Genomic DNA, 26,164 nt, shown 5'->3' on the forward strand with positions numbered 1-26,164 from the left:
ATTGACAGAAAATAATTTGCATGATGAAAAATAGAGATTTGCTGATTAAGCCTTGCCACGTTTCATCAACATTACAAGCGGGAAGATAAAAAAAAAACCTGCAAAACAATCCCCTTGTTTTGTAATGGATACCCTTAGACTAGGTTGGGCCGTTATAGACTGCTCTTAGATTTAGGACACAAAAGGCTGTACTGGGTGTATGGATGAGTACTGTGTGATTCGTCTGGGTAAGTTCTCCAGCCATAGGGGCCATTAAGAACTCCAAGATGAAGGGAGAGCACAGATACCAGCTGTGCAGGGGGACTCCAACTAAAAGACAAGAAACAACAGAATCAGATACAGGCAATAAACCTGATAGAATATGTCCATACTGTAACTCCATGTAAATTGTAAATTCACTGAATATGTTAGCACTGTGGTAGATTTTCTAAATAAACAGGGGCTTATAACTACCCTAAAGGTGTAAAAGGAGTCCATTGAATAATGTTATTTTCCCCATGCACAATAGACCATACAATTGATCCCACAATAAGAGCCACTTCTATGGAACTGGGCTTTGATATGTTTTGTTGAATTGCACAGTTGCTTAGATGATGTTTTCCTGCGTGGCCCCTTGCACACGTCAGTCTCCACATTATCCCTGCCGACCCACAGATAGCTGATTGCCAGAGATACCTCGGCTGATTTCAGCTCGAAGGCCTTTGATGGACCCGTTGTGATGGTTTCTCCCCTATTGTGATAAGCATCCGTTGTGATCTTCTTCTTGTTGTTCATTCTGATGAAAGTCGACGTTGATGCCTAATGCACAGTCAGAAGGATGAAAGCTGTCTATGAGGACAGTAGTGTGATAGGGTGTACAGGGGAAGTTGTATATTGATGATAGTATGGTGGACAGGGGAAGTTGTATATTGACGATAGTATGGTGGACAGAGGAAGTTGTATATTGACGATAGTATGGTGGAAAGAGAAAGTTGTATATTGACGATAGTATGGTGGACAGAGGAAGTTGTATATTGACGATAGTATGGTGGACAGGGGAAGTTGTATATTGACGATAGTATGGTGGACAGGGGAAGTTGTATATTGACGATAGTATGGTGGACAGGGGAAGTTGTATATTGACGATAGTATGGTGGACAGGGGAAGTTGTATATTGACGATAGTATGGTGGACAGAGGAAGTTGTATATTGACGATAGTATGGTGGACAGAGGAAGTTGTATATTGACGATAGTATGGTGGACAGAGGAAGTTGTATATTGACGATAGTATGGTGGACAGGGGAAGTTGTATATTGACAATAGTATGGTGGACAGGGAAGTTGTATATTGATAGTATGGTGGACAGGGAAGTTGTATATTGTATAGTATGGTGGACAGGGGAAGTTGTATATTGAATAACGATGTTGTCACCTTCTCACCAAGCTGCTTGTATTCCAGGTGGACAGGGGAAGTTGTATATTGGAATCTGATAGTATGGTGGACAGGGGAAGTTGTAATCTCATTGTTACGACACCTGGTTCTTCCAATCAATTTATAACATTTTTGACATGCGTTTTTTGTTTTGTTATTCTGGATTATTTTGTTTAACCGTTAACTGTTGTCACCTTCTCACCAAAAAGTATAGACTGCATTTCTTTGTCAGCGATGGTCTTGTAGCCCATTCCAGTCGGTCTTTGAGAGAAACGTGACTGGGTCTACAATCTTGTCCCTGACATCCTTGGACACTGAGCTTATTTATCATTTGGTCCTGGCCATGGTGGAGAAAATGTTTGGAATCTGATTGATTTATTCTGTTTTCCTGGACAGGTTATTTTAAGTAATTATATAACTTTTTTCAATAAGATTTTTAATAATTGCAGGTAACAAACTGAGATTTAATTTGGAAACAATCTCAAACACATTTCCACACTTCAGTGAAATTAAAAACTATAAATATTCTGAGTGTGCTAGCATGCCATAATCTCAAAGCTGTTCATTTTAGTCTATTCATACAGATCCATGTCAAAGGATATAAGGCCAACACACTTAACAAGACAGAGGATAAAGAGAGTTTTGTTGATGCTGAGAACGGAATGTATATGTTTTTAAACAACATTCTTAGAATGAACGTTACTAATGTTGGGTTTTGAGAACATGACTTTAAATAGAACCATGAGGAAACCTGTAGGAAACATTATGCTGAAGTACTGAAATTCCCACAAAAGAACGTTCTCTAAACTATTTGAGAACATTCCCAATGTCAAATCAGTTGGAGAAGGTTCCTAGAACATTACGAAAATTGAAATGAAATGTAACCATGTTTGAACTTGTATGAAACGTTCTGTTAAAGTATTGAAATACCAAGTATTGAAATACCAAGAAGAAAAAAAGTTCCTTAAATATGCTGAAAATGTACCAAAGCTAAGAAAACTATCCTGCACCATTCCCAGAAAGTTTGCTCTCACCAAGCTCTCACCATGCTCTCACCAAGCTCTAAGAAACATATGGTTCTCAGAACATTATGTGCTGGCTGGGAGATGACTGTCAGAGACTGATGCACATGGACAGCAGTAGACACATCAATTCAGGCTACAAGTGTAGGCATAATGACAATCGCTAATATGTCCTTACACTTTTTAGTGTTTGTTTCATCAAATGGCAGGTGCACAGAGTACATTTTGTCTGCTGGAATTCATTTTTGAGTGGACAAATATGCGCGGGTAGCCTACATCTCACTGGGTGCAGACGTCAGTCCAACGTCTAGTTTAGATTTACATTTGGTTGAGTTTTCAAATAATGCGAATTCAAAGTGAAACCAACAAAACATTTCACCATGTCATTGGATTTAGGTGTGTGTGTGTGGAGGGGGCATGAAATGCTTTTATGTTGATTACTTTTTGCAAATCCTATCAGTTCTTACTACTTGGCCCACAGAGATCCTTTTAAAATGATAGGTTTTCTAGATGTAATTCTAATTGGCCTTTAAAAAATATTCACAAGCACATACACACATAGGTGGTCCTGTACCGGGAAGAAATTAAATCTACTTTTGGCCCTGATAACAAGTAATACAAACGTACATCTGTAAAGAGACCAATATTAGTCCACAAAAGGGCATTTAACATTAAAACAGTGTGCGGAAAGTATTCTTACAGAAAAGTCGGTCCCCACTGGGCAAAAACTGGTTGAATTAACGTTGTTTCCACATTATTTCAACCAAAGAATGTGATGATGTTGAATCAATGTGAAATACTTTTGAGATTTTTAAAAAGCCATCAGCATAAGGGAATTTCATATTTTTTCCAACAAACTTTTAACCTAAATCCCATGACATGGTGACATTTTTTTGTGAGATCTTTGATAACTCAACCAAATGTAAATCAAAAGTAGACGTTGAACTGACATCTGTGCCCAGTGGATCCTCAGTGTTGCACGTAAACAAGCATAGGAGCCTTTTAAGAGTCTGTGACCACTCCTAGGTCCTCCAGCAAGTGTTTAGAGGACGGGTGTAATGAGGGAGAAAAAAAGAAAATAACCAGAGATACCCATACAAACACGGGAGGGGAAAGTATTCAGTGCAAACTATGTGCTGATTACTGCTGAGCTCAACCAACGGACCTTAATTCTACCCTTTGTAATGTGAGACGCATCATAAACACTGCCAAACTCAGCAGGATTAGGCACACCTGGCTACTGATATTTACCTCAGCCTGTCACTTAGTACCTGCCTGGCTGACACTACTAAAGCTAAATGTCAATGAACTCTGGGCAATGTGATTAATTTTGTGATTAAGTTTCATTCAGACATTTTTTAAAGTCATTAGATTTCAGTTATTGTATGGTTTAAAGGCCCAGTGCAGTCAAACAATGTGATTTATATATAGTTCCACACTAGAGGTTGGAATAATAGTGTGAAATTGCATAAATTATGATAATGCCTTTTTAGTATATGAGGTGTTTGAAAAGACTGCCTAAAATTTCTGCCTGTTTTGGTGGGATGGAGTTTTGGCCTGCCTGGTGACGTCACCTGGTGTTAAATTAGTTAATAGACCAATAAGAAAGAGTTCCAAACCTCTCTGCCGATAACAGCTAGTTCTCAGTTTCTCTCCCCACTCAGACCACTTCCAGACAGTCCTAGCTAAGTTCTTGCTTGAGAAATTGCTATTTTCTGTAAAAAAAAATTACCATTTGAATTGAAAACATCTAGTGCATCTAATTTACAGATTCAGAGCTGAAATAGGAGACACCATTGAAGTATCCCCGAGTGACATAGCAGTCTAAGGCACTGCATCTCAGTGCAAGAGGCGACACTTCAGTCCCTGGTTCGAATCTAGGCTGAATCTCATTGGGCTGGGATTGATTGGGAGTCTCATAGAGGGACGCACAATTGGCCCAGTGTTGTCCGGAGTTGGACGTAATTGTGAATTTGTTCTCAACTGACTTGCCTAGTTAAATAAATACAAGAATAAATGTTTCCGAGGTCAGAAAGCAGAAATTAAAATCTATCCCAAAACATCACTTCTTATGCATACAATAGTATTCTCAGTTTGTCCTTACAAAACATATCTAAAATTGTAGCGAGAGGTATAGTAAATCCAATGTTTGATAAACAATGACTGTGTGAACCAGTGACACATAGCTACTACAGTCACAGCCATGTTAGATATGGGGGTTCAGAGGTCAAACGGAAAATGCCTTGGGATACAGACCTTGAGAGCTCTATTCCCACGGGTGTGTGTTGAAAACCCACTAGGATCAGCGCTTTTGGATCCAGTCTGACACGCACTCACAAACACACATATTCACTGACACAGTCACACACACATACACACAAAAATCCCCACGCAGCTGTGGAAGGCCCACTACTACAGGCAGGTGGAGGAACTGGGTGAATAGATAAGCATCGGGCGGGGGCTATTCTTCACCACTGGTGTGTGCTGTCAACTGCAAGCAGAGGCCTTTGAGCGCTGTAGAGTGTGAAGTGCTTGTCACTGAGCCCTGAGAGTGCTTCCCTTGTGGGTAATAACACATATCTCAGGTGTTACCCTCTGCAGGGGTGAGCTTTACCCCTTTACCCCAAAAAAACAGCCCCCCCAATCTCCCTCTCAAGTCAAAACCTTTACTTTCTTTCATCTTTTTGGGGGGTTTCAGCATGTGAAAATGTGGTAAGTTTACACTTAAGTTCTTGTCACATATGGAGATTAAAGTGGGAGAAATGTCCACCTATTCCAAACAATCTCATTGTTAATGTTTTTGTCAACCATCTTTATTTTACTTGATGTCCCTCAGACCATTACATTTGAAAGTGCCAACATTGGGAAAGTTGTTTTATGGGGACAATTGTTCATTTTTATTATGATCCGTCCTGTTATTCACTGAGATGGTGGATAGATTACCTGTTTTTGGGGTATTGTTAGTCAAACACTTCTTGCGGAATATGTGCTAGGCTATAGGCTGTAAAATGCAGACACCTTCTCACTGCATGGCTTTTGTTGGGGAAACAAACGTGGTCCATTTCATGCTTGAAGATGTTGACTTATTATGAACCAAACACTGTTTGCTTTGCTTAAGGTGCTGTACCTTTTGCTTGAAAGTCATCCAGGTCAGTGACCACCTTGCCCCGCTGGGTATCAAGTGCCGTTGGAATCACTCCGTCTCCTCTCCTACGCAAGTGCAAAAATCACCTACGGCAAAACATCATTACTTTTACTGTGACAGTAAATAAATACCCCACCAGATTTCCACTAGTCTAATTATTTATGGTAATGTGTGATGCCTTTTTAAAAATAAGAAACAAGAGTTAACCAATTTTAAAAATCCAAATTAATTGAGTGTAAATCAGTTTTATTCACCATTAGAAGACTTTAATCAAATTAGCAATACAAACACTACTAAAAACAATGTTCACAGACTGTTCCTTTCCCCATTTGTTGTCCAATCCAGATTTTTACAAGCTACAGTGAATTTACATGTGAGTTCTTCTGCTCCTTTGAGCATGGAAACAAAAAAGGGAATTGTAGGTTCCATGTAAGTCATGCTAAGGTTATGTTGTGTGTGTGGCCCTTAAAACCCCAGTGTCTCATGGAGGTGCCCAGGAAAAGTATGCCCCTATGAAACCCAATCCTCACATCTGCAGGATATCCCCCCCTTGACTGTAATGGTTAATGAATACCAATGCAAACCCAAATCATGTTGAACATTTCCCCGATTGATGGATTACTCCTGCATAGAGAAAAAGCAGATGAAAATGTGCTCATCCTTTTATTCACCCCATGCAGCTCCGGTGTTTGCCAAATTGCATGCTGGTTAATAGAGTGTTATGGAGGCACCAGGCTTATCAGAAGACAGGTTAATCAACTGTTTAAGTAATCTAATATATGTTATTAGTTAGTACATATGTAGGATCTTAATTTGAGCCAATTTGTTATAGAAAGAAAATAATCCTGCAGCAACAGGAAATGTGAATTATTACGTGGATTATAAATAATGGACATTTTTGTAGGGGTTGCTACATTTTATTAACGGAAAAATCAAGTGTGAAATGTCAAAGTGTAAATTACAAACGGAAGCCTTTTTAAACCTCAAATACACTACATGTTTTCAATTTCCTGCATTGCAGCAAAGTTATCCTGCAACAGGGTGATCAAATTAAGATCCTACAGCTGTAGCACTAGGTAGAATTTACAGGTGTATGCTTGCCAAGTTGTCATTTAAAAACCAAGGTAATAATACATTTAAGAGAGAATAGTTTTTGACTGCACCGGTTTAGATTTGAACAAAACTTACTACACATATTTGCCCATTGTAGAAGTGGTCAGAAATGAATGCCCAAACATAATAGATAAAGGTGCTCAATGGTGACCCATTTTACATACCCCACCATACCATGAGACATCCATGTCTTCATCCCTGGAAAAGATGAACTGTTGAGTTTTAGATTATTTAAAAGCTTACAAACAAGGTTGTCAAACTATTTTATAATTCCATGAAAAACACATTTTAAAATCAAAATGGACATTTTTTACCTCGAACGTAAATGATCTAAAAACATGTAAACTAAAACACGCATATGTTGTATCTTATGTCGTAGTTTAGACCCTATTTAATATAATCTGAGGTGTTTGTGTTGTGCCCACCATCAGTTGAGACACAGCATACTCTTCAATATAGGGTGGGTGTCATGTTTGGGCTGATAAATGTACTAAAATGGGGATACAATTTAAATTTCAACGTTCAAATGGTAGCACAAAGAGGGTTGGAGACCCACACATCAGAGAATGTTGACATGAATGGGAATATAAGAGTCGTTTTACATTTTCACTGTCAATCTTCCATAGGAATGATAGAAATATAGATCATCGATTTTTATTCAATTTGAATAATGTCCCAGCTAAATTGTAGTGGTCTGAAGGCATATATTTATTTGATTGAAGTCCATTTATATTTATTTGATTGAAATGACACCCACCCTTTATTCAAGAGTATGCTGTGTCTCAGCTGATCGAGGGCACAACACAAACACCTCAGATTATGTAAAATAGTGCCTAAACTACAACATATACCAGGGGTGTCAAACTCATTTCATGGAGGGCCTAGTGTCTGCTGGTTTTAGTTTTCCCATTCAATGAAGAACAGCAGGTGAGAGAGTTCCTTGCTAATTAGTGACCTTATTTCATTAATCAAGTACCAGGGAGGAGCGAAAACCCGCAGACACTCGGCCCTCTATGGAATGAGTTTTTTCACGTGACATATGTGAACCCCCCAAAAAAATCGGAGTTTATGCTTTTTTAGATAATTGACGTTTAAGGTTAAGACAACCCTGTTTGTAAGCTTTTAAATAATATAAAACTCAACAAATTATATTTTCCAGTGATGAAGACATTGATGTCTGATGGTAGGGTGGGGTATGCAAAATGGGTCAACTTTAAGTAGCTCTATCTCGTAAATGTTTTGGCACTCAGGTCCAAAAAGGTACTTTCTGACCACTTCTACCAGGGGCAAATATGTATGGAATGTTTTGTCCACATCGAACGGGATGCGGTCATAAAGTGATTGAAATCAAATGCAACGACCCAAATAAGTATTTCAACTTTTCTTGAAATCCAGGATATATTGAGTTATTATAGATGTTTAAATTCGATTACATTTTTCACTTTGTTTCAAGCATATAAGACGGAAATAATATACAAGTGAATAGAAAAGCTTACATAAACGCCCTTATCAGAGGTGTTGTTTCATGGGGGTGGATGGGGAGTGAGGGAAGACTTCTCCTAGGGGGGAAAAAGAATATCAGGGGAGTTATACACTGCTAATAAATGTTACAAAGGTATCATAATACTCAATAATAGCTCTGCGCAGGTATATTGTGCCAAAAGGAATAGATTATCAACAGTAGGCTAAAATATTTTTAGGTGAGGATGACCCATGACCATCTCTCCCAAGAAGCGTTATTACAACAACCTCATTAAATCAACAGTTTGAACAGCATTCATCAATTACAAACACTGAGACACTGAAGTGTTTTCCAATGCGGAGTTACGACAATTCTCCCAATGTCGCCTTGACCGGAGAACCAGTATAGAGGGGGACTATACACTGAGTGTAAAAAACATTGGGAACACTTTCCTTGTATTGAGTTGCAGCCTCTTCAGGCCTCAGAATAGCCTCATTTCGTCGGGGCATGGACTACAAATTGTCAAAAGCGTTTCACAGGGATGCTGGCCCATGTTACCTCCAATGCTTCCTACAGTTGTGTCAAGTTGGCTGGATGTCCTTTGGGTGGTGGACCCTTCTTGATACACACGAGAAACTGTTGTGAATGAAAAACCCAGCAGCCTTGTAGTTCTTGACACACTCAAACCGCCGGTGTGCCAGGCACCTTCTACCATACCCCGTTCAAAGGCACTTAAATATTTTGTCTTGTTCATTCACCCTCTGAATGGCACACACACAATCCATGTCTAAATTGTGCCAAGGCTTAAAAATCCTTCTTTAACCTGTCTCCTCCCCTTCATCTACAGTACACTAATCGAAGTGACTTCAATAAGGGATCATAGCTTTCACCTGGATTCACCTGGTCAGTCTAAGGCATGGAAAGAGCAGGTGTTCCTAATGTGTTGTACACTCAGTGTATGTCCACTGCACCTGAGTCTTATAATAAAAAGGCAGACACTCCATCTCCAACCACTAGTCAAATAAAGGATGAAACTTCAATCAGTAGAGTGCTGCTGGTAGTCAGCTGGTGCTTCTTACTCAGAGAGCTCAGTCCATGCTAAAATCACTTAGAGGATGGGGATGTTAAAAAATCCATTTCCCTGTGCCTTTCCTCCTTGTCCCTTTTGACTGGTCTGTCTGAAGTGTTACTTTGGACACTGAGTGCCTCAGCCTGAGACAATTGGGTCCCTTGCTGCCACTGTCAGAGCCGTGTTACTCTGTTTTGCTATGATAGGTGAAAGAAACAATGGAATAGTGGACAAATTGATCAATATAATGTGACTGAAAATGAATGCTTTTCTAGAGGTACGTTTTGAAAATAATTATAGGAGGGTCAACATTTTCTTTGTTAGATTAGACATTTTAAATGATTTATATTGGATCAGGAAACTGGCTCCTTTATTCCTTGTATTGGAAAGCGTTACTGTGAATTTCAATTTGTGTATCACAAACCCTTGTGGATTGAGAAACAAACAACCGGTATACATTATCTCAGTACAGTTCCACTTCATGCCATAGGACTGAATAATTATTTGGGTCCAAGCACAATGACCAATGATGTGATTTTTACAAAATAGTTGTTTAAAGCTAGAGCCCTTAATTGAAAAAAAAACAAAGTCGTCACCCCACCTTCGTTTCGGGTAAAAGCTGAGGAATGGGCCTGGAGAAATGTAACCACTTTCAAATTCATAGACAATCTATGATATCAAAATTAAGTGTATGTTTACATAGGCTTAGGTTGGGTTTTGATGAGGTACGAAATTTGAACTAAGCACATGAGGCATTTATAAGTTATATTCTTCAAGAATGCATGGGTTGGCCTACCTATCATTAATTTAGAAGCCAAAAAATGATGTAGCAACTAAAGATTCTAAGGACTCAGCTATTGCGATGAGCGAGGTGCAATACCTCGCTTTCACACAGTATTTGCGCATGTGCATGGATTCGCTTTACGCTGTAGGGCGGTGGGTACTGCACCAAAACAGCTGGGAAAGTTGCCTTGTGCGTCAACGTTCTTTAGTTGTTGGTGCATTGCCGCGTTGAAAACAACAGGGAACTCGGAAATCTCTGACTTCCGACTTCAGTGTGTTCAAGACACATAGAACTCAGGAAAAAACGAGCACCAACTGGGAAAAAATCGTTTTCAGCGTTTACTACAATTAGGAAGCTGTGTTTTAACATTTAGAAAAGTAAATCATTGCTTTCAAAACGGTTTTCGAAAAACATATGAAAAATAAGGTGCATGTCTGCATATCAGAGAAATCATTTTTCAAATAAAAAAATATACACTTACTGTAGCAGTTTTGCACAGATCCACAAACGGCATGCCTTCAATTGATGCACCACACTTCCTCCCCAGTTACACTTACACACAGGTGTTCGGAGAATGTTAGATCGCTAATTAGCACAGGTGGCCGCCACTGAGGAGGTCTACATGCCCACTGATAATTCGATCGAACTGACTATGGCAGTAGGCAGATTATGCAATAGTCTCTTTCTGAGCAATCTTTAGAATGATTAAAACAGTAAACACCTTAAATCGGTGTTCCAGCAGTGTATTTGATCTGCGCATGTGCTAGCCTCCCTCTAGCTGTGTTCGGAACAGCTGAATGTATGCGTTTTAGAAGTCATTTTCACACGTAAACTTATGTCCGAACTCCGAAACAAATACACTTCAGAAAAATAACATTTTCGTTGTGATAGAATGCTTATTTTGATTGGTGATTTTCTGCATTTATCAGGTTGCCTGATTTCAGAGGTGTAAACAGGATTATTGGGGAAATTGTTATTCTTGCAAAGCATTTAAACGTTTTAAATGGAACTATTATATTAATCTGACAATCATCACATTATTGTGTGGAGGAAACCGCACTCTGTCTTCCATCTGTATTCAGTAAACAAGCCATGTAACATGGAGATATGACCCTGTGGGAAGACTAACATTATAAAAGGTGTGTAGTAGTTTAACCTGTTGTTGAAAAAAAATATTTATTGCTGATCTGAAATATGTTCCTTTATGTTTCCAAAAACGTACAGAAATGTATGTTAATGTTTAGAGCCAGTGTTAGGGCTTTTAACAAAACTCCCCAGGTCAGGAGATAATTTAATCAATATGCGCTAAAGACGTTAGCCTCTAATGCAGTAGCATCTTTCTAAAGCTCCAAAGATCACTGACGTCATTATTTGACCTCGTTTTTTCCCTAGTTCCCAGTTGTCTTGAAAGCACCAATTGACCCACTGGAAACTCGGAAGAAAAGGAGCTCCGACTGGGAAAAAATAGTTTTGAGCAGTCATCCAACTCGGAATTCCAATTCGGATATTCGGGAATCTTTCTAGAGGTCTGACCTGAAGATCACTGGCGTCATGGTTTTACCTCGTTTTTTTTCTCCAGAGTTCCAAGTTGTCTAGAAAATGCCAATATAAATTAAACAGCGTCTATGTGTGTAATTGTAAAACACGGCCTTCTATATTCTTATTAAAAATAATTCAAACGTCGGAAACGAACTACACTTTTGTGCGAAATGGCTGGCAAACACTTACCTGAGGGAACTGAAGGCGCAGAGATAAGCCTGAAAGGTTGCCGAGGTATGCTGCTCTGTGGGTGACAAAATATGTAAAGAATAATAGCGCCATCTGGTGGCAGCGGGGCTATGGTGAGGACTAATTTACTGGTATTTGGTTGACTACTTGTGTACTGTGTGCCATGCTAACGCAAATATAGAATATAGCCTGTGGTTTCGTCCGCCCCTGGTTAGCCTTGGTGGTAAGGCCTCGACTCTGAAGACACACTCAGGCACGCGACAATAAGTCCCACAAACCATTGCGTTTCCACCTGACATCGTTGATCTGTGTACGTTGCCAAGGAGAAGCGCCACACACCTTATCGGAACACTAAGGACGCCACTTGCATTTTATCTCAAGAAACTTCAGCGCTATCTACAAGCTCAGAAAACAGTGGGAGGAACAACACCCTAAAATGGTGAGTTCCGAGAAAATATTTTAAAAAGACAGGCAGCCAAGAAGAAACGTTTTGGCCAAGAAAGAGGGACAGTTGAGAGGACTGTTATTATGGGCATATGTCAACACATGTCCACACATGACAGAACATATAACGTTACCGTTGTGTAGGTTAATTCTAAGCCAAAAATAGGCCTGTATAATAGGCTATAATAATTAAGAGACAGAAGTTTGTCAAATATAATATTATTCAAGGCCTGAATATTCTTTAATCTTAGAAATGTGAAACACTTGGTATCAGCATAGCTTCAATTTAAGGTTAGGTTCTAATATAATTAGAGTTTTATTCATTTGAAATGCAAGGCATCTTGACATATTGGGCCTGTGTCCAATTTTATCATGTCAGTGACTGTAGTTTTTTTACCCAGGAAATACTGTCTCCTAATTGAAAACTCTAATTCCCTTGTGGTTGTTAGGTTATCCTAGCATTTCTGGTATCATAAAACGTGTGCATATTTCAGCTTCATCATCGACCTTCAGGAGCTTCTTAATGTCATGTGCCTTTAATACATCTTTGTAATTCCTCCTAAACCCCTCTCTAACAGATTACAATACTGCGAAAGCTTAGTGGACTCCAGCAATCTGTTACAGAGGCCCTTCCTAGCTCACCATTCCCTGCCTATTTTAGAGGCATATGGTCTTAAGAAAGGGAGTTTTGCTATAGACTGGAGCAAGCAATTAAAATCATAGAGAAGATAGAACATAATACTTTTATGCAGTTTTCTCTGTTTTCAGTTATTTTATAAAGTGATTTAGGGCAGACTTTTGTCTACTACAAGAAGAATGCAAAGTATTTTCAAAATATTATTTTCATATTTGATGGAGAGTAGTCTCTTTCCTGTCTTGAAATTCAATTGAGTGGACCAGTCTTATTTAATCCTAGAGAATAATCTAATTCCGTGGCTTTGAATCGACTAGCCTAAATACAGACAGTATACACATATAGTGGTATTATTATTTACCCTAGATGTGCCCATTTTGTTGTTCAAATATGGCTGTTTAGAAAGCTGTTGGCGATATGACTATTCAAATTTCCACCAAATGGCTTCGTCAATCCTACATTGTCTAATTCAGATAAGAAATCTGGTTTGAGATGTCCATTTTAGTCTCCTTTATTGAACAAACTCTAGATTGAGGTAGACTTATATAGCCTCTCTGTCATTTTAGTCTTTTGATAATGGTTTGCTATATTTAGACTATTGTATCGTCCCCTCAGAATATAACACCAAAGCAACTGGGGTCATAGCCTACATGGGCAATGCTGTGTCTCTGTCATAAGCATGACATGACATGTTTACCTTAAACAAACCTCTGTACTATAGCAGCCAACACTCTGATTACTGTTGCTGTGCCCCTTGAAATCCAATTGCCAGTCATGCAGGGTTGGGAGCTTGGGATAGAGTGAGTGCTGGTAAGTGAGCATGGTGGTGATGTAATGCCCTATTTATATCCCAGTGGACCTAATCACCGGCAGGCCATGCCTGGCCACGGATGTGTCATGTCCCTGGGTAGTGTGACGACGGCGTCAGCTCAGGCTCAAGCCCTGCTGTCACACACTTAATCCACCTCCTCAACCTCTTTCTCAAGAAGAGAGGACGTTCTCTACTTTTTACTTTCATTTAACAGCCCTTTCATTGAGATATTTAAGGACTATAATTTGGGAGCTTCCACTACTGAAAGTCCTATTTTGTCATTGTCTTATGATTTCCTGTAGGCGACTGGTTACCTTAAAGTTGACAGTATTGTATTTTTTCCTGTGTTGTTGAAGATATGCCAGCATCAGGAAGGAGTGTAACATTTGGCTGACCTCCAGTGTGGCGATCAGGAGAGAGCAATGGTACCGTTCCTGTGTGACCTGTTGTGAATCCCACCAATGAAGAACATCACATATTGACATAGTGAGCGAGAAAGAGAGGACTGGTAGAACTATCATTTAGGAGAGAGAAGCACCCTGCAACTCCCCCAAGCTGATGATTCTGAGACAATGAATCGCTACACGCAGCTGAAGCAGTTGGGAGATGGCACTTATGGCAGCGTGCTGATGGGGAAAAGCAACGAGTCGGGAGAACTGGTGGCCATCAAGAGGTACGTATAGTCCTACACTGGTGGCCAACAACAGGTACATATAGTCCTACACTGGTGGCCATCAAGAGGTACGTATAGTCCTACACTGGTGGCCATCAACAGGTACATATAGTCCTACACTGGTGGCCATCAACAGGTACATATAGTCCTACACTGGTGGCCATCAACAGGTACGTATAGTCCTACACTGGTGGCCATCAAAAGGTACGTATAGTCCTACACTGGTGGCCATCAACAGGTACATATAGTCCTACACTGGTGGCCATCAACAGGTACGTATAGTCCTACACTGGTGGCCATCAACAGGTACGTATAGTCCTACACTGATGGCCATCAAGAGGTACGTATAGTCCTACACTGGTGGCCATCAAGAGGTACGTATAGTCCTACACTGGTGGCCATCAAGAGGTACGTATAGTTCTACACTGGTGGCCATCAAGAGGTACATATAGTCCTACACTGGTGGCCATCAACAGGTATGTGTGTGTATAGTACTAATAAACTAGTCAAGGGTCTGGGTGGTTTGTTTACTCACATGGCTTTGTTCTGATAGGCTAAAGGCTAAAAATGTGCATGAAAACGAGTCGTCTCTTGTTGAAAGACTTCATTGAAGAATCCTTACTGTTGACCTATCATTGACGAAGGGGTGTCGACTTTGGCTACCGACTTCGGCTTGCCTCGAAAAAATGTGTGCCTGAACAGCAGAAAAAACCCTTACCGAAGTCCAAAACTAACAAAAACATCACAAAATGTCACAAACTCTTCCATACTGTTTCGGGAGGGAGGCATGCAGACTCCTTAAGTGTTCTCACAAGCGGCCATTTTGAAGCACATAAGTGCACTACCATCCTAAAATGCACCTTCATGAGTCATGATGACTGAAACACCATGCCTGGCACAACGTAGTAACAAGGAAGTGTATATTCAGCCGACAGAAAGGGAAGGGTTAAGCATAGGGATCAATATTGGTTAAGTTCAGGATTAATGTTAGGCTTAAGGTTAGGTTTAAGGTAACCACACTCCGGAACCATACACAATTCTCTGGCTGTATAATGCCTAACTACAAACAAATCCGGCTGAAGTCTCACTTTAGGCTTCCCCATGACTAAGGCAAGCCAGCTTACAACTCTGCCTTTCATCATGGAGGGTAGGTTGAATAATGGATACGGGGGGGTGAATGCTTCGTTACCATGCAAAGTGATAGCCATGGTGACGGTCAAAGGAGTGAAAGTAGTCTGCAGTGTTGTGTTGCTGCGGAGAGAGGCATTGGCGGATGCACGTGAGGAGGAGGAGTGTGATATCTGCAGGTCCTAGTGTCCAGTTACATAATATCAGATGGGAGTGTCAGAATAAAGGTCCTCGACGGATTAGGTTGTACTAGAGTGTCAGTTATACCAGGTGGTGGACCTACTATCTACCAAGCATAGCAACATGTATTAGCTGACACGTAATGGACACCTCCAATGTTCATTGGGAATAAGGTTTAATTTCATGTACAGTACATCTGTAAATGACGCCCCTACGATGCACTAACGCCTTGTTTTACAGTCCTTTTTCAGTTAGTGTTTACCTAGCATTTATTGAAAAGATGTGGTCACTATATATAGATAGATAGATACACTTTTGGCACTTTAACTGAAAGAATTAGGCCTAATAATAATTAATATCTTAGCATTACAAATTTAGTAGTGGTGCTTGTATAGATTACAAAGAAACTGAAATGTAAAGATTAGGATATTCTTATGTTCTATATTAGTGTGGGATTTCTATGTAAATAGTGGGCTACAGACTAAATAATAAATATAGTATGTTCCTGTAGAGTGAGAAAATGGTATTGAAACTGTAAACACCATGTCGTTTGTCTCGTTTTACAGAATGAAGAGGAAGTTTTATTCGTGGGAAGAGTGCATGAATCTGAGAGAAGTAAAGGTAAAGATTGGTACACAACACATGATTAACAGAATGTTTTAGGTACATTTCATGTTTCATACAGGATGGTATCAGCACCAACTGGAAGTGCTTACAATTATCACTAACAACAATGACATCCGTGTCTTGCTTATGGAATTTAATGATTCAATTTCAGTTGATATTTTATGATGATTATATTCTAGAGAATGTTTGTCACTATATTTCATTTAAAGACATAATCATACTTCATCATCTTGGTCCATCCCATGATGTATTTCCACAGTCCCTGAAGAAGCTGAATCATGCCAATGTGGTGAAGTTAAAGGAAGTCATCAGAGAAAACGACCACCTGTACTTTGTCTTTGAATACATGAAAGAAAATCTCTATCAGCTCATGAAGGACAGGTAAGGGCGTTTCATTTCAAACGACAAAACCTTGAAACCCTGAAAATGGTTTAATAGATAATGCTTGTTGGGGGAAGTAATTTATTTAAGAGTGGGAATCAACAGGATTGTGTTCATTTGGCACCAAACTGAAGAAAATAGAAAAAGCTGTATTTTTGTTTTCCGTTACAAAACGTTTAAAAATGTTTTTCGTTCCGTGCCCTTATGAACACAACCCAACATTTATTTGAAGTTTCATATAGAGTCTTATCAGTTGACAATTCTATCAATTCTTCATTTGCAGAAATAAATTGTTCCCTGAATCAGCGATCAGAAACATAAGCTTTCAGATATTACAAGGCCTATCATTTATCCATAAACATGGTAGGTCTCCCGCATAAGAACCACTTGACTCTGTCCTCTGACACACCAAGGACAACTGGGGCTACAGAGGTCTCTGCTGTCACGGGCACTCCCATCATTCATAGAGTTGGCTATTGTCTGTAAACACTGACAAATATTTAGCTTTCACACGCTAGCTAGCTAGCACCTGGCTGGCTGTCACCCTTGGTTAGACCTCCGTTGTCTTGCTGTTTCGGTGAACGGACATGTGGATACCTCACTTGTGCAACCCAGCATTGAAAAGCACTTTAAACTTTGAGGTAAACAGGTTTCTAGTCCATCTGGCCTGTTAGAGAGTGAGTGACTTGGCAAGAGTTGTTCTTTTCTCACACCACGCTAACTCAGTCTGTGTTTGTCCAACACGGCCACGGTTTACACTTGTCCTATGGGCTGCATGCATCCTGGGAGCTGTTTCCCTATCTCATCTCTCTCTCTTCTTCTTTTGTCTCTTTTCTCCTCCCTCCTTTCTTTTTTTCCTCTTGTGTGTCTTTCCTTTGCGCTGCCAGGGAAAATAAGATGTTCACTGAGAATGAAATTAGGAACATCATGTTCCAAGTGCTGTCTGGTATGGCATTTGTGCACAAGCATGGTAAGATGCTTTGTCCTCCTGCTGCTCTTTTGTCTATTGTTTGCGTGACATTGCTTTTTGTAAATTAGCATACTACTCCATGTCGCAAAACCCCATATGATGCATATTAAAGGGATGGTTCACTCCATTGTCTTGGGATTAAAGGGATGGTTGGTTCAAAGTTAGTCTGATATTTTCCTCATAAGTGGTCTCAAGTCAAGCAAAATCTTATTGTATGCTTGTTGTGTGTAGATCCCAGTATATTAGAATCCATCTATAGATGTCAATCCCAAATAAATGTACTGAACTATCAATTTAAAGCCATTTGAATCTATTTTGACTGAATGATTCATGTAAAACTAAAATCCATAACAGTAATCAAGTATGAAATGTGGTCTTCACCTAAACACTCAATGGTCAATATAAATATTTAAAACGTCCTTCTGGATGACCTGTGAAGAGGTTGAGCTGAGTGTTCTCCATGACCCCTTGCATAGGATTCTTTCACCGGGATATGAAACCTGAAAACCTGCTCTGCATGGGCCCAGAGCTAGTCAAGATAGCCGACTTTGGATTGGCCAGAGAGATCCGCTCCCGCCCCCCATACACGGACTACGTGTCCACAAGATGGTGAGGTACCCTCCATCGTCGGGACTTTTTGGTCCCCTCTTATTTTAAACAATGCATAACGAAGTTGAAAAAACGCTGCCCTGTCGTCGTGTCCAGGTATCGCGCCCCAGAGGTGCTGCTCAGGTCGTCCATCTACAGCTCTCCCATAGACATGTGGGCAGTGGGCTGCATCATGGCTGAGCTCTACACACTTAGGCCTCTATTCCCCGGGAACAGCGAGGTGGACGAGATCTTCAAGATCTGCCAGGTTCTGGGGACAGTCAAGAAGGTAAGAGAGGGAAGAGCAACCAATCCTCTGTCTACAGAGAGATATAGTACTAGTGTGTTATAGTTTAAATGATGGCCTGGTGAAAATGTGTGTGCTGGAAGTAATCCAGTAAACTAGCTCATTTAAACTGGTTAGAATAATACTGTTTTCTATTGACATTTGTGTAATGGAATCTGTTTCTAATACAAATCTATTACAATTATCTCTAATGGGTTTGAATAGTTGACATACTGTATTGCTTCCAATATACACAGATATTGTGAAGCATTGAGAGAGTTAATGAAACGTCATACAGTATTATTTCTCTAAATTAACTTTCCTCTCATGTTCTACCAGTCTGACTGGCCAGAGGGATACCAGCTGGCCTCGGCCATGAACTTCCGCTTCCCTCAGTGTGTGCCCACCCACCTGAAGACCCTCATCCCCAACGCCAGCACAGAGGCCATCACCCTGATGAAGGACCTGCTCATGTGGGACCCTAAGAAAAGACCCACGGCTGTGCAGGTATTCAGTCATCACAGTGCTGTAGCCTGCTCCCAGATATGTTTCAACTCCTATATGTAACTGATGGGGCATGATAAAAACTCATTCCTCAGCTTGAAATGTCTCTCCACGCCACTGAATTTCTAGCTATTTGGTGGCATAGCTGGCTAAGATGTTGTCAAAAGACTGAGGTTCTGAGTTCCAGTTTCTGTGTTAGCTGGTGAGGGAGGAATAGGTATGGTTAAGCAGCACCGTAATGCCTGTTACATAGTCGTTGGCTTGGTGTGCAGTGAGTCATGCCCACTAAGACTGATTACCCCAAGAGCCTCATGGGGCTCTTCTGTGTGCTGCTTACGCAATGCCTGTTTATGGCTGGTCAACATATGTCCTTTATGTTCTGGAGTCATTAATGATAAGTAATTCATCCTTTTCATATCCCCATTCTGTGTTCTAGGCTCTGCGGTACCCTTACTTCCAGGTGGGTCAGGTGTTGGGGCCTCGGCCCGGGAGTGAGATACGCAAGGTCACGGTGAGGACTCAATCCCGAGGCTCATCAGAGCCCAAAGGTGAGATGCAGTCCTCTTCAGGAGACTCCTCTGCCCGGACGTCTCAGGGCAACCACCCCAAAGCTTCCAGCAGACACCACCAGGCCCCCCAACAGCCCCTCCAGCAGACAGACCATCAGATTGACCAGACATCTCCACATGACCAAGTCATTAACTCCAACACGGTGGGTGGCAGGACTGTGTCCATACAAAGAGATCTGAGGAAACATGGAATAGCTGCTAAACATGTTAAAAACAGTAGCAGTTATATAACAATTGTAACATTATTACGCAGTCCCCCCTTGAAATCAAACCCAGAGACATCTGGGTATCTATTTGGACTTTGACATATACAGTTGAAGTCAGAAGTTTGCATACACTTAGGTTGGAGTCATTAAAACTCATTTTTCAACCACTTCACAAATGTATTGTTAACAAACTATAGTTTTGGCAAGTCGGTTAGGACATCTACTTTGTGCATGACACAAGTCATTTTCCCAACAATTGTTTCCAGACAGATGTTTTAACTTACAATTCACTGCATCACAATTCCAGTTTAGATACACTAAGTTGACTGTGCCTTTAAACAGCTTGTAAAATTCCTGAAATGATGTCATGGCTTTAGAAGCTTCTGATAGACTAATTGACATAATTTGAGTCAATTGGAGGTGTTCCTGTGGATGTATTTCAAGGCCTACCTTCAAACTCAGTGCCTCTTTGCTTGACATCATGGGAAAATCAAAAGAAACCAGCCAAGACCTCAGAAAAACAATTGTAGACCTCCATAAGTCTGGTTCATCCTTGGGAGCAATTTCCAAATGCCTAAAGGTACCACGTTCATCTGTACAAACAATAATACGTAAGTATAAACACCATGGGACCATGCGGCCGTCATACTGCTCAGGAAGGAGACGCGTTCTGTCTCCTAGAGATGAACGTACTTTGGTGCGAAAAGTGCAAATCAATCCCAGAACAACAGCAAAGGACCTTGTGAAGATGCTGGAGGAAACAGGTACAAAAGTATCAATATCCACAGTAAAACGAGTCCTATATCGACATAACCTGAAAGGCTGCTCAGCAAGGAAGAAGCCACTGCTCCAAAACCACAATAAAAATAGCCAGACTACGGTTTGCAACTGCACATGGGGACAAAGATTGTACTTTTTGGAGAAATGTCCTCTGGTCTGATGAAACAAAAATGAAACTGTTTGGCCATAATGACCATCGTTATGTTTGGAGAAAAAAGGGGGAGGCTTGCAAGACGAAGAACCCCATCTCAACCGTGAAGGGCGGGGGTGGCAGCATCATGTTGTGGGGATGCTTTGATGCAGGAGGGACTGGTGCACTTCACAAAATAGATGGCATCATGAGGGAGGAAAATTATGTGGATATATTGAAGCAACATCTCAAGACATCAGTCAGGATGTTAAAGCTTGGTTGCAAATGAGTCTTCCAAATGGACAATGACCCCAAGCATACTTCCAAAGTTGTGGCAAAATGGCTGAAGGACAACAAAGTCAGGGTATTGGAGTGGCCATCACAAAGCCTTGACCTCAATCCCATAGAAAATGTGTGGGCAGAACTGAAAAAGCAGGTGCGAGCAAGGAGGCCTAAAAACCTGACTCAGTTACACCAGCTCTGTCAGGAGGAATGGGCCAAAAATCACCCAACTTATCATGGGAGGCTTGTGGAAGGCTTCCCAAAATGTTTGACCCAAGTTAAACAATTTAAAGGAAATGCTATCAAATACTAATTGAGTGCATGTAAACTTCTGACCCACTGGGAATGTGATGAAAGAAATAAAAGCTGAAATAAATCATTCTCTCTACTCTTATTCTGACATTTCACATTCTTAAAATAAAGCGGTGTTTCTAACTGACCTAAGACAGGGCATTTGTACTATGATTAAATGTCAGTAATTGTGAAAAACTGAGTTTAAATGTATTTGGCTAAGGTGTATGTAAACTTCCGACTTCAACTGTAACTGAATGACTTATGTCCTATGAAATGTATTGCGTTTGGCAGAAGCCATCTGTCGTGGTGGGGACTGGGAGTGAGAACAGTGCAGCAGTGGGTGTGAAGAGCGGGCGGAGGCGCTGGGGCCAGACAGTGGTAAAGGCAACAGAGAGCTGGGATGAGTCAGAACCTTCTGAGACCTCTGTGTCCCACTCCAAGAAACCCAGCCTTGGATCAGAGGAGGAGAAGGGCCCTAAGGACCATAGTAATGCGCAGTAAGATCAATGATTATATTACAGCAGGGGACCATTCTCCCCTTCCTCCCTGCATAGATGTCTCCTTATATTGATTTACCTGTAACCTTATGTTTACATTTCATGTATTATGGCACAAACCAATTACCTTTCTGTGACGACCGTTCTACTATTTGTGCAAATGATGAGAAAGAAAAGTGGCCTTTACAGTTAGCTACCCTGTTATAGGTTGATTTACCTGTAGGAGGTTCATATTCAATCTAACTGAAATATTTCATTGGCTGAGATTAATCGTCTGAGTTGTTCCTACTGTTTGATTTTCTGCCTTTCTTATCTATCAGATCCAAAGAGCAAAAACCAATATACTCCTTCAGCACTGTTACTAAGTTACCAAGCAATATTAAGAAGGGCCAAATGGACTCCAGTCTCCCGGGCTCCTCAGCAAGACAACATTACCTTAGTCAATCAAGATATCTGCCTGGTAAGACCAACTGAAAATGTGCTTATTTGTTTGTTTGTTTTAAACAAGAAGAATGTGAGATAAGCAAGTCATTTGTAGGAGGTATATTTTCTCATGTATCAACTGGTCCTCTTATGTCAGTTTCAGCCATCCACATTTTCAGACCCAGCTCTTCTTTCCTTACAGGGTTGATCGGCAAGAACTCTGTAGACAAGGAGCCCAGTGGGCCGACACTCCGAGATCTGTGGGACAACTCCACCAATGTCAACAGTAAACCCCTCGGCCCCATTGGAGCTGGTTTGTCCGTCACCAGAGTCAACGCAGGTAACCCTTTGTCGCTTTATATTACACGCTTGCCCTCCTACTCTTATGCCCCCATATCACAAAGGGCCTACACGTCATATGCTTTAGTTCTACAATGCTCATTTCCTGATTCGCCCTGATCTTTTAGTGTTGGCTCGGCACAAAAAAGGCAACTGTTTGGAGTATGCTACTGTGCTTAAGCGTCTGGGCCACTTTGGAGACGGGAGCCTCCATTATTCATTTGTCATGTAGACAGACACACAATATGTGCCTCTGTGCTCTCTCTCTGCCCCCCACTTTCCTTATTCATGAGATTAGAGGATTATTAAGACAGTTGCTTAGGATCAAGTGTCTCCAAGCCCACCCTCCCACCCTGCATCTTGAGTTTATGGACTGGATGGCCCAATCTCTCACAGAAATCTACAGTAGCCTTCCTCATCTTCGTCTCTATTTCTGACTTATATTTCACTGTGCTTCTCTAATGACTCGATAAATTGTTGCATCATTTCACCAATTTCTCTCCTTTCCGCTCGCTCTTTTCCCTCTGCTTTCATGTGTGTATTGTCTTATCCCCCTGTCATTAACTGTGGGAGCAGAAGACACTGATAACCCTTCTGATAAATCTACGGATAAATCTGTTCTAAAAGAAAGAATACCTGATTCAGCTAAAGGTACTTTACCTGTAAAGGCTTTTAGAATTGAATGTTCATGTCTTTGTATGTTCATGGATTCCTGCTGTTGACCTCTGCTGATCTCTAGCTAAGATCTATAGTAAAAATTAATTGAAGTGGTTTATTATTAAGTATAGTCATTAGCAATAATGCCCAATTTTCATAAACATTTAGTAACATGTTGCTACGTATCTGTTTTATGGTGGATATACTAAAGTGAAATAAGTGTTTCTGCTTATGCAAACATTTTCCTAATACTGTGGGTGTGGGTTAACATGTTGATGAGCCCAGCCAATTATGACACAGCAGGAGAGGGAGCCCAAACACACAGTGCTACACGAGAACCACGCTCCAGATTACTAAATAGATTAAGGTTGCTGGAACCATGGTCATTTTTATGACCGAACTCTAAATAACAAATGAACTGCTGCTAAAGATGTACAAATGAAGCGTTATTTGTTATGAATAAAGTTTGTCTGAATTAAATCATTGTTATGAATAACATTTGTCAACATTTAAATCAATTTGTTTTTTTGTCTTTCAGGAAACTTTGTCAGTACAAAGTACAATCTGTCTGGAGGTTATGTTCCCTCCTTTCAGAAGAAAGAGGTTGGCTCTGTGGGTCAAAGGATCCAGCTTGCTCCTCTTGCCGGCCAGCACACAAGTAAGATCCTATAGTTACCATTTTAATTGGCATAAAAATGCTCTGGTCTTTGGACTAGATGGCACAGCAGACACAGATAAGGCCACTTGGAAGGGATTTATACCATTACATGCTTTCTCTTTTTCTGACATTTCGTCATTCTTTACTCATTTTCTATTATTATTTTTTTTGCATTAAACTCATCTCTTGCTGTCCCTCTCAGTTGATCTTGCTACTCCTGATAACAAAAATGTCAAACCAAAACCTTCAAAGACAAAGTCCACCACGCCCATGAGTGAAAACACTGAAGGTAATGCAGTGTTTCAGTCCCAGGCTAATAATATCAAATATGCCAATTAGCATAGGCTTTTATCCGGAGCAAATTACACTACAATGAGTGCATACAGTTTATGTGTATGTATGCGACCCCTCTGGGAATTGAACCCACTACCTTGGTGTTGTTACCATCATGCTCTTAATACCGACCCACACAGGTACTGATGTAGGTGCCATTTGAAGTCTATTTATTTATAGCAATCATCTGTTAGTCAATAGCCTGCCCTTAAACCTGATAAGAAGCCTGTGATTCTTTGTTAAGCCACAGTTGGAAAGGGAGCCCGAATACGCACTGTGAACCGGGGATCTGCATTGCTAAAGATCTGAAGCACTTAATCAACATTTACATTAATCTACATTACATTAGCTAGAGCCATTTCGATGCATTGTTATGAGCACTTATTGGGCTCAGTCAAAGTGACCAGATGGTCTCCCAGTGATATCTGTCTCAAGCAGACAAGGGAGACGGTTACATTGAGGCTGGGGTAGACACGCTATATCCCTGTCCAGAAACAACCCCCTCATACCAGTAGACACTATATCCCTGTCCAGAAACAACCCCTCATACCAGTAGACACGCTATATCCCTGTCTAGAAACAACTCCCTCATACCAGTAGACACTATATCCCTGTCCAGAAACAACCCCCTCATACCAGTAGACACTATATCCCTGTCCAGAAACAACCCCCTCATACCAGTGGACACGCTATATCCCTGTCTAGAAACAACTCTCTCATACCAGTAGACCCTAAATCTCTGTTCAGAAACAACCCCCTCATACCAGTAGACACTATATCTCTGTTCAGAAACAACCTCCTCATGCCAGGGCACTTGCCTAGATCTGAAAGGATTGGACAGGTATAAAAATATATCTGTTGCTCCACCTTGCCAACTGATAAATTGTGTAGAATATTGCATATACCTGCACAATACTCTGATCTACACATGTGCCTATATGGGTGTTGTTGTTTCAGGATTGTACCTGGGTGTCTGTTAATAGAGGGAGTCCTGTAAATATGGAATAGTAAATTCAGCACATGGAGGTGTCACTCACTCAGATCTTTTTTCTTTTCAGATTACGACGGCTGGAAAAGGAGGGCAGACAAGCCTCAAATGAAAGGCCAGGACTACTCTGCCCTGGGGAAAACCTCTGGCAACCTTCTGACTAGAGGTCCACCTGTACAGCCAGTCCATGGGAGGGTAGACTGGGCATCCAAGTATGGAGGCAATCGGTAGTGCATCAAGAGATGCTATTAAACCAACTCACAGGTTTAGCCAGTCTTTGCGCTAAGGAAAACCTTTTGTTGCTCTGCTCTGAATTTTACTACCCTCGGTGAATGTACTTCTGAAAGACCTCCAATACAATATTACAACTAAGTAGCACATGTACTGTGATGTTCAATGAGATATATACAGGTTTGTTTTATACTGGCATCATTGGGTGATGTATGAAGGAAAGACATACGCCAGGAGGCCTGATCTCTGTAACTTCAATAGAAGACCCGGCATCATCTAACTCCAGTCCTTCAGTAACCTCAACAGTACATGTTGTAGCCCCGGACAAAAATACCTGATTAAACTTGAATCAGGTGTGCTAGTCTTGGGCCACAACAAATATGTACTTGAGGACCAGAGTTGGGAAACACTGATCTACTGTATGGTAATTGATGATAGACTGGCTGATAGGGCTCTCTAAAGTATCCCTCAAAGATAACCATGTCCTGAAGCCCATTGGGTGTTGTCTAGATTGAGTCTGATGCCGAAAAATGATTAGTCTTACAATCGGTTTTATGATACGATTAGAACCAATAATGGTGGATTTTGTATTTTTGATTTTTATAATGTAGTTATTCTGTTTCTATTTTTTAACTTTTGTTGACATTACTCAACTCCAATGAAATTGTAAGGAAATGTTTCCTATCACTCATTGTAATCTCTTGAATAGCCACTTACTGTATCAGTGGCTAAAGAAGTGTTGACTTCAGTTATGTATTATGACAATCCACGCTTAAGATGCAGCTATTAAACACTGGCCATTTTTTAAAACCTTTTA

The 26,164-nt window shown here is 40.7% G+C and overlaps 1 protein-coding gene and 1 long non-coding RNA gene across 8 annotated transcripts; one reads left to right on the plus strand and one right to left on the minus strand.

Annotated features, from left to right (window-relative positions):
* LOC124039638 lies at positions 1-12,057 on the minus strand. 2 transcript variants are annotated; one of them, XR_006839611.1, is made up of 4 exons: positions 11,735-12,057; positions 8,188-8,250; positions 5,561-5,664; positions 1-309 (listed from the first exon to the last, which is right to left on the minus strand). It is a non-coding gene; the product is annotated as an uncharacterized LOC124039638 (long non-coding RNA). The 2 variants fall into 2 exon arrangements; XR_006839610.1 differs by lacking the exons at positions 1-309; positions 5,561-5,664 and adding an exon at positions 5,818-6,202.
* mak (male germ cell-associated kinase) lies at positions 11,503-26,164 on the plus strand. Of its 6 annotated transcripts, none has more exons than XM_046355812.1 (16): positions 11,503-12,173; positions 13,980-14,296; positions 16,171-16,225; positions 16,491-16,612; positions 16,896-16,975; positions 18,059-18,191; positions 18,288-18,459; positions 18,796-18,963; positions 19,397-19,672; positions 21,513-21,718; positions 22,039-22,178; positions 22,344-22,481; positions 23,057-23,131; positions 23,676-23,795; positions 23,998-24,084; positions 25,187-26,164. In XM_046355812.1, exons 2-16 carry the CDS (start codon positions 14,196-14,198, stop codon positions 25,345-25,347), a joined length of 2,034 nt encoding a protein of 677 aa, XP_046211768.1. In that variant the 5' UTR covers positions 11,503-12,173; positions 13,980-14,195; the 3' UTR covers positions 25,348-26,164. The 6 variants fall into 6 exon arrangements, with proteins under 6 accessions (XP_046211768.1, XP_046211767.1, XP_046211770.1 ...); XM_046355811.1 differs by lacking the exon at positions 16,896-16,975 and adding an exon at positions 17,500-17,582 and having other exon boundaries at positions 11,504-12,173; XM_046355814.1 differs by lacking the exons at positions 16,896-16,975; positions 23,998-24,084 and adding an exon at positions 17,500-17,582 and having other exon boundaries at positions 11,504-12,173.

This window comes from Oncorhynchus gorbuscha, linkage group LG07 (genome assembly GCF_021184085.1).
Source record: "Oncorhynchus gorbuscha isolate QuinsamMale2020 ecotype Even-year linkage group LG07, OgorEven_v1.0, whole genome shotgun sequence".
NCBI lineage: Eukaryota > Metazoa > Chordata > Actinopteri > Salmoniformes > Salmonidae > Oncorhynchus > Oncorhynchus gorbuscha.

Bases quoted from the DNA above. Each gene is read 5' to 3' on its own strand.
- mak (XM_046355811.1), top strand. From the start codon at position 14,196: ATGAATCGCTACACGCAGCTGAAGCAGTTGGGAGATGGCACTTATGGC. The intron at 14,297-16,170 runs GTACGTATAGTC...CTCGTTTTACAG, and splicing joins GAACTGGTGGCCATCAAGAG to AATGAAGAGGAAGTTTTATT. The intron at 23,132-23,675 runs GTACTTTACCTG...TTTGTCTTTCAG, and splicing joins AATACCTGATTCAGCTAAAG to GAAACTTTGTCAGTACAAAG.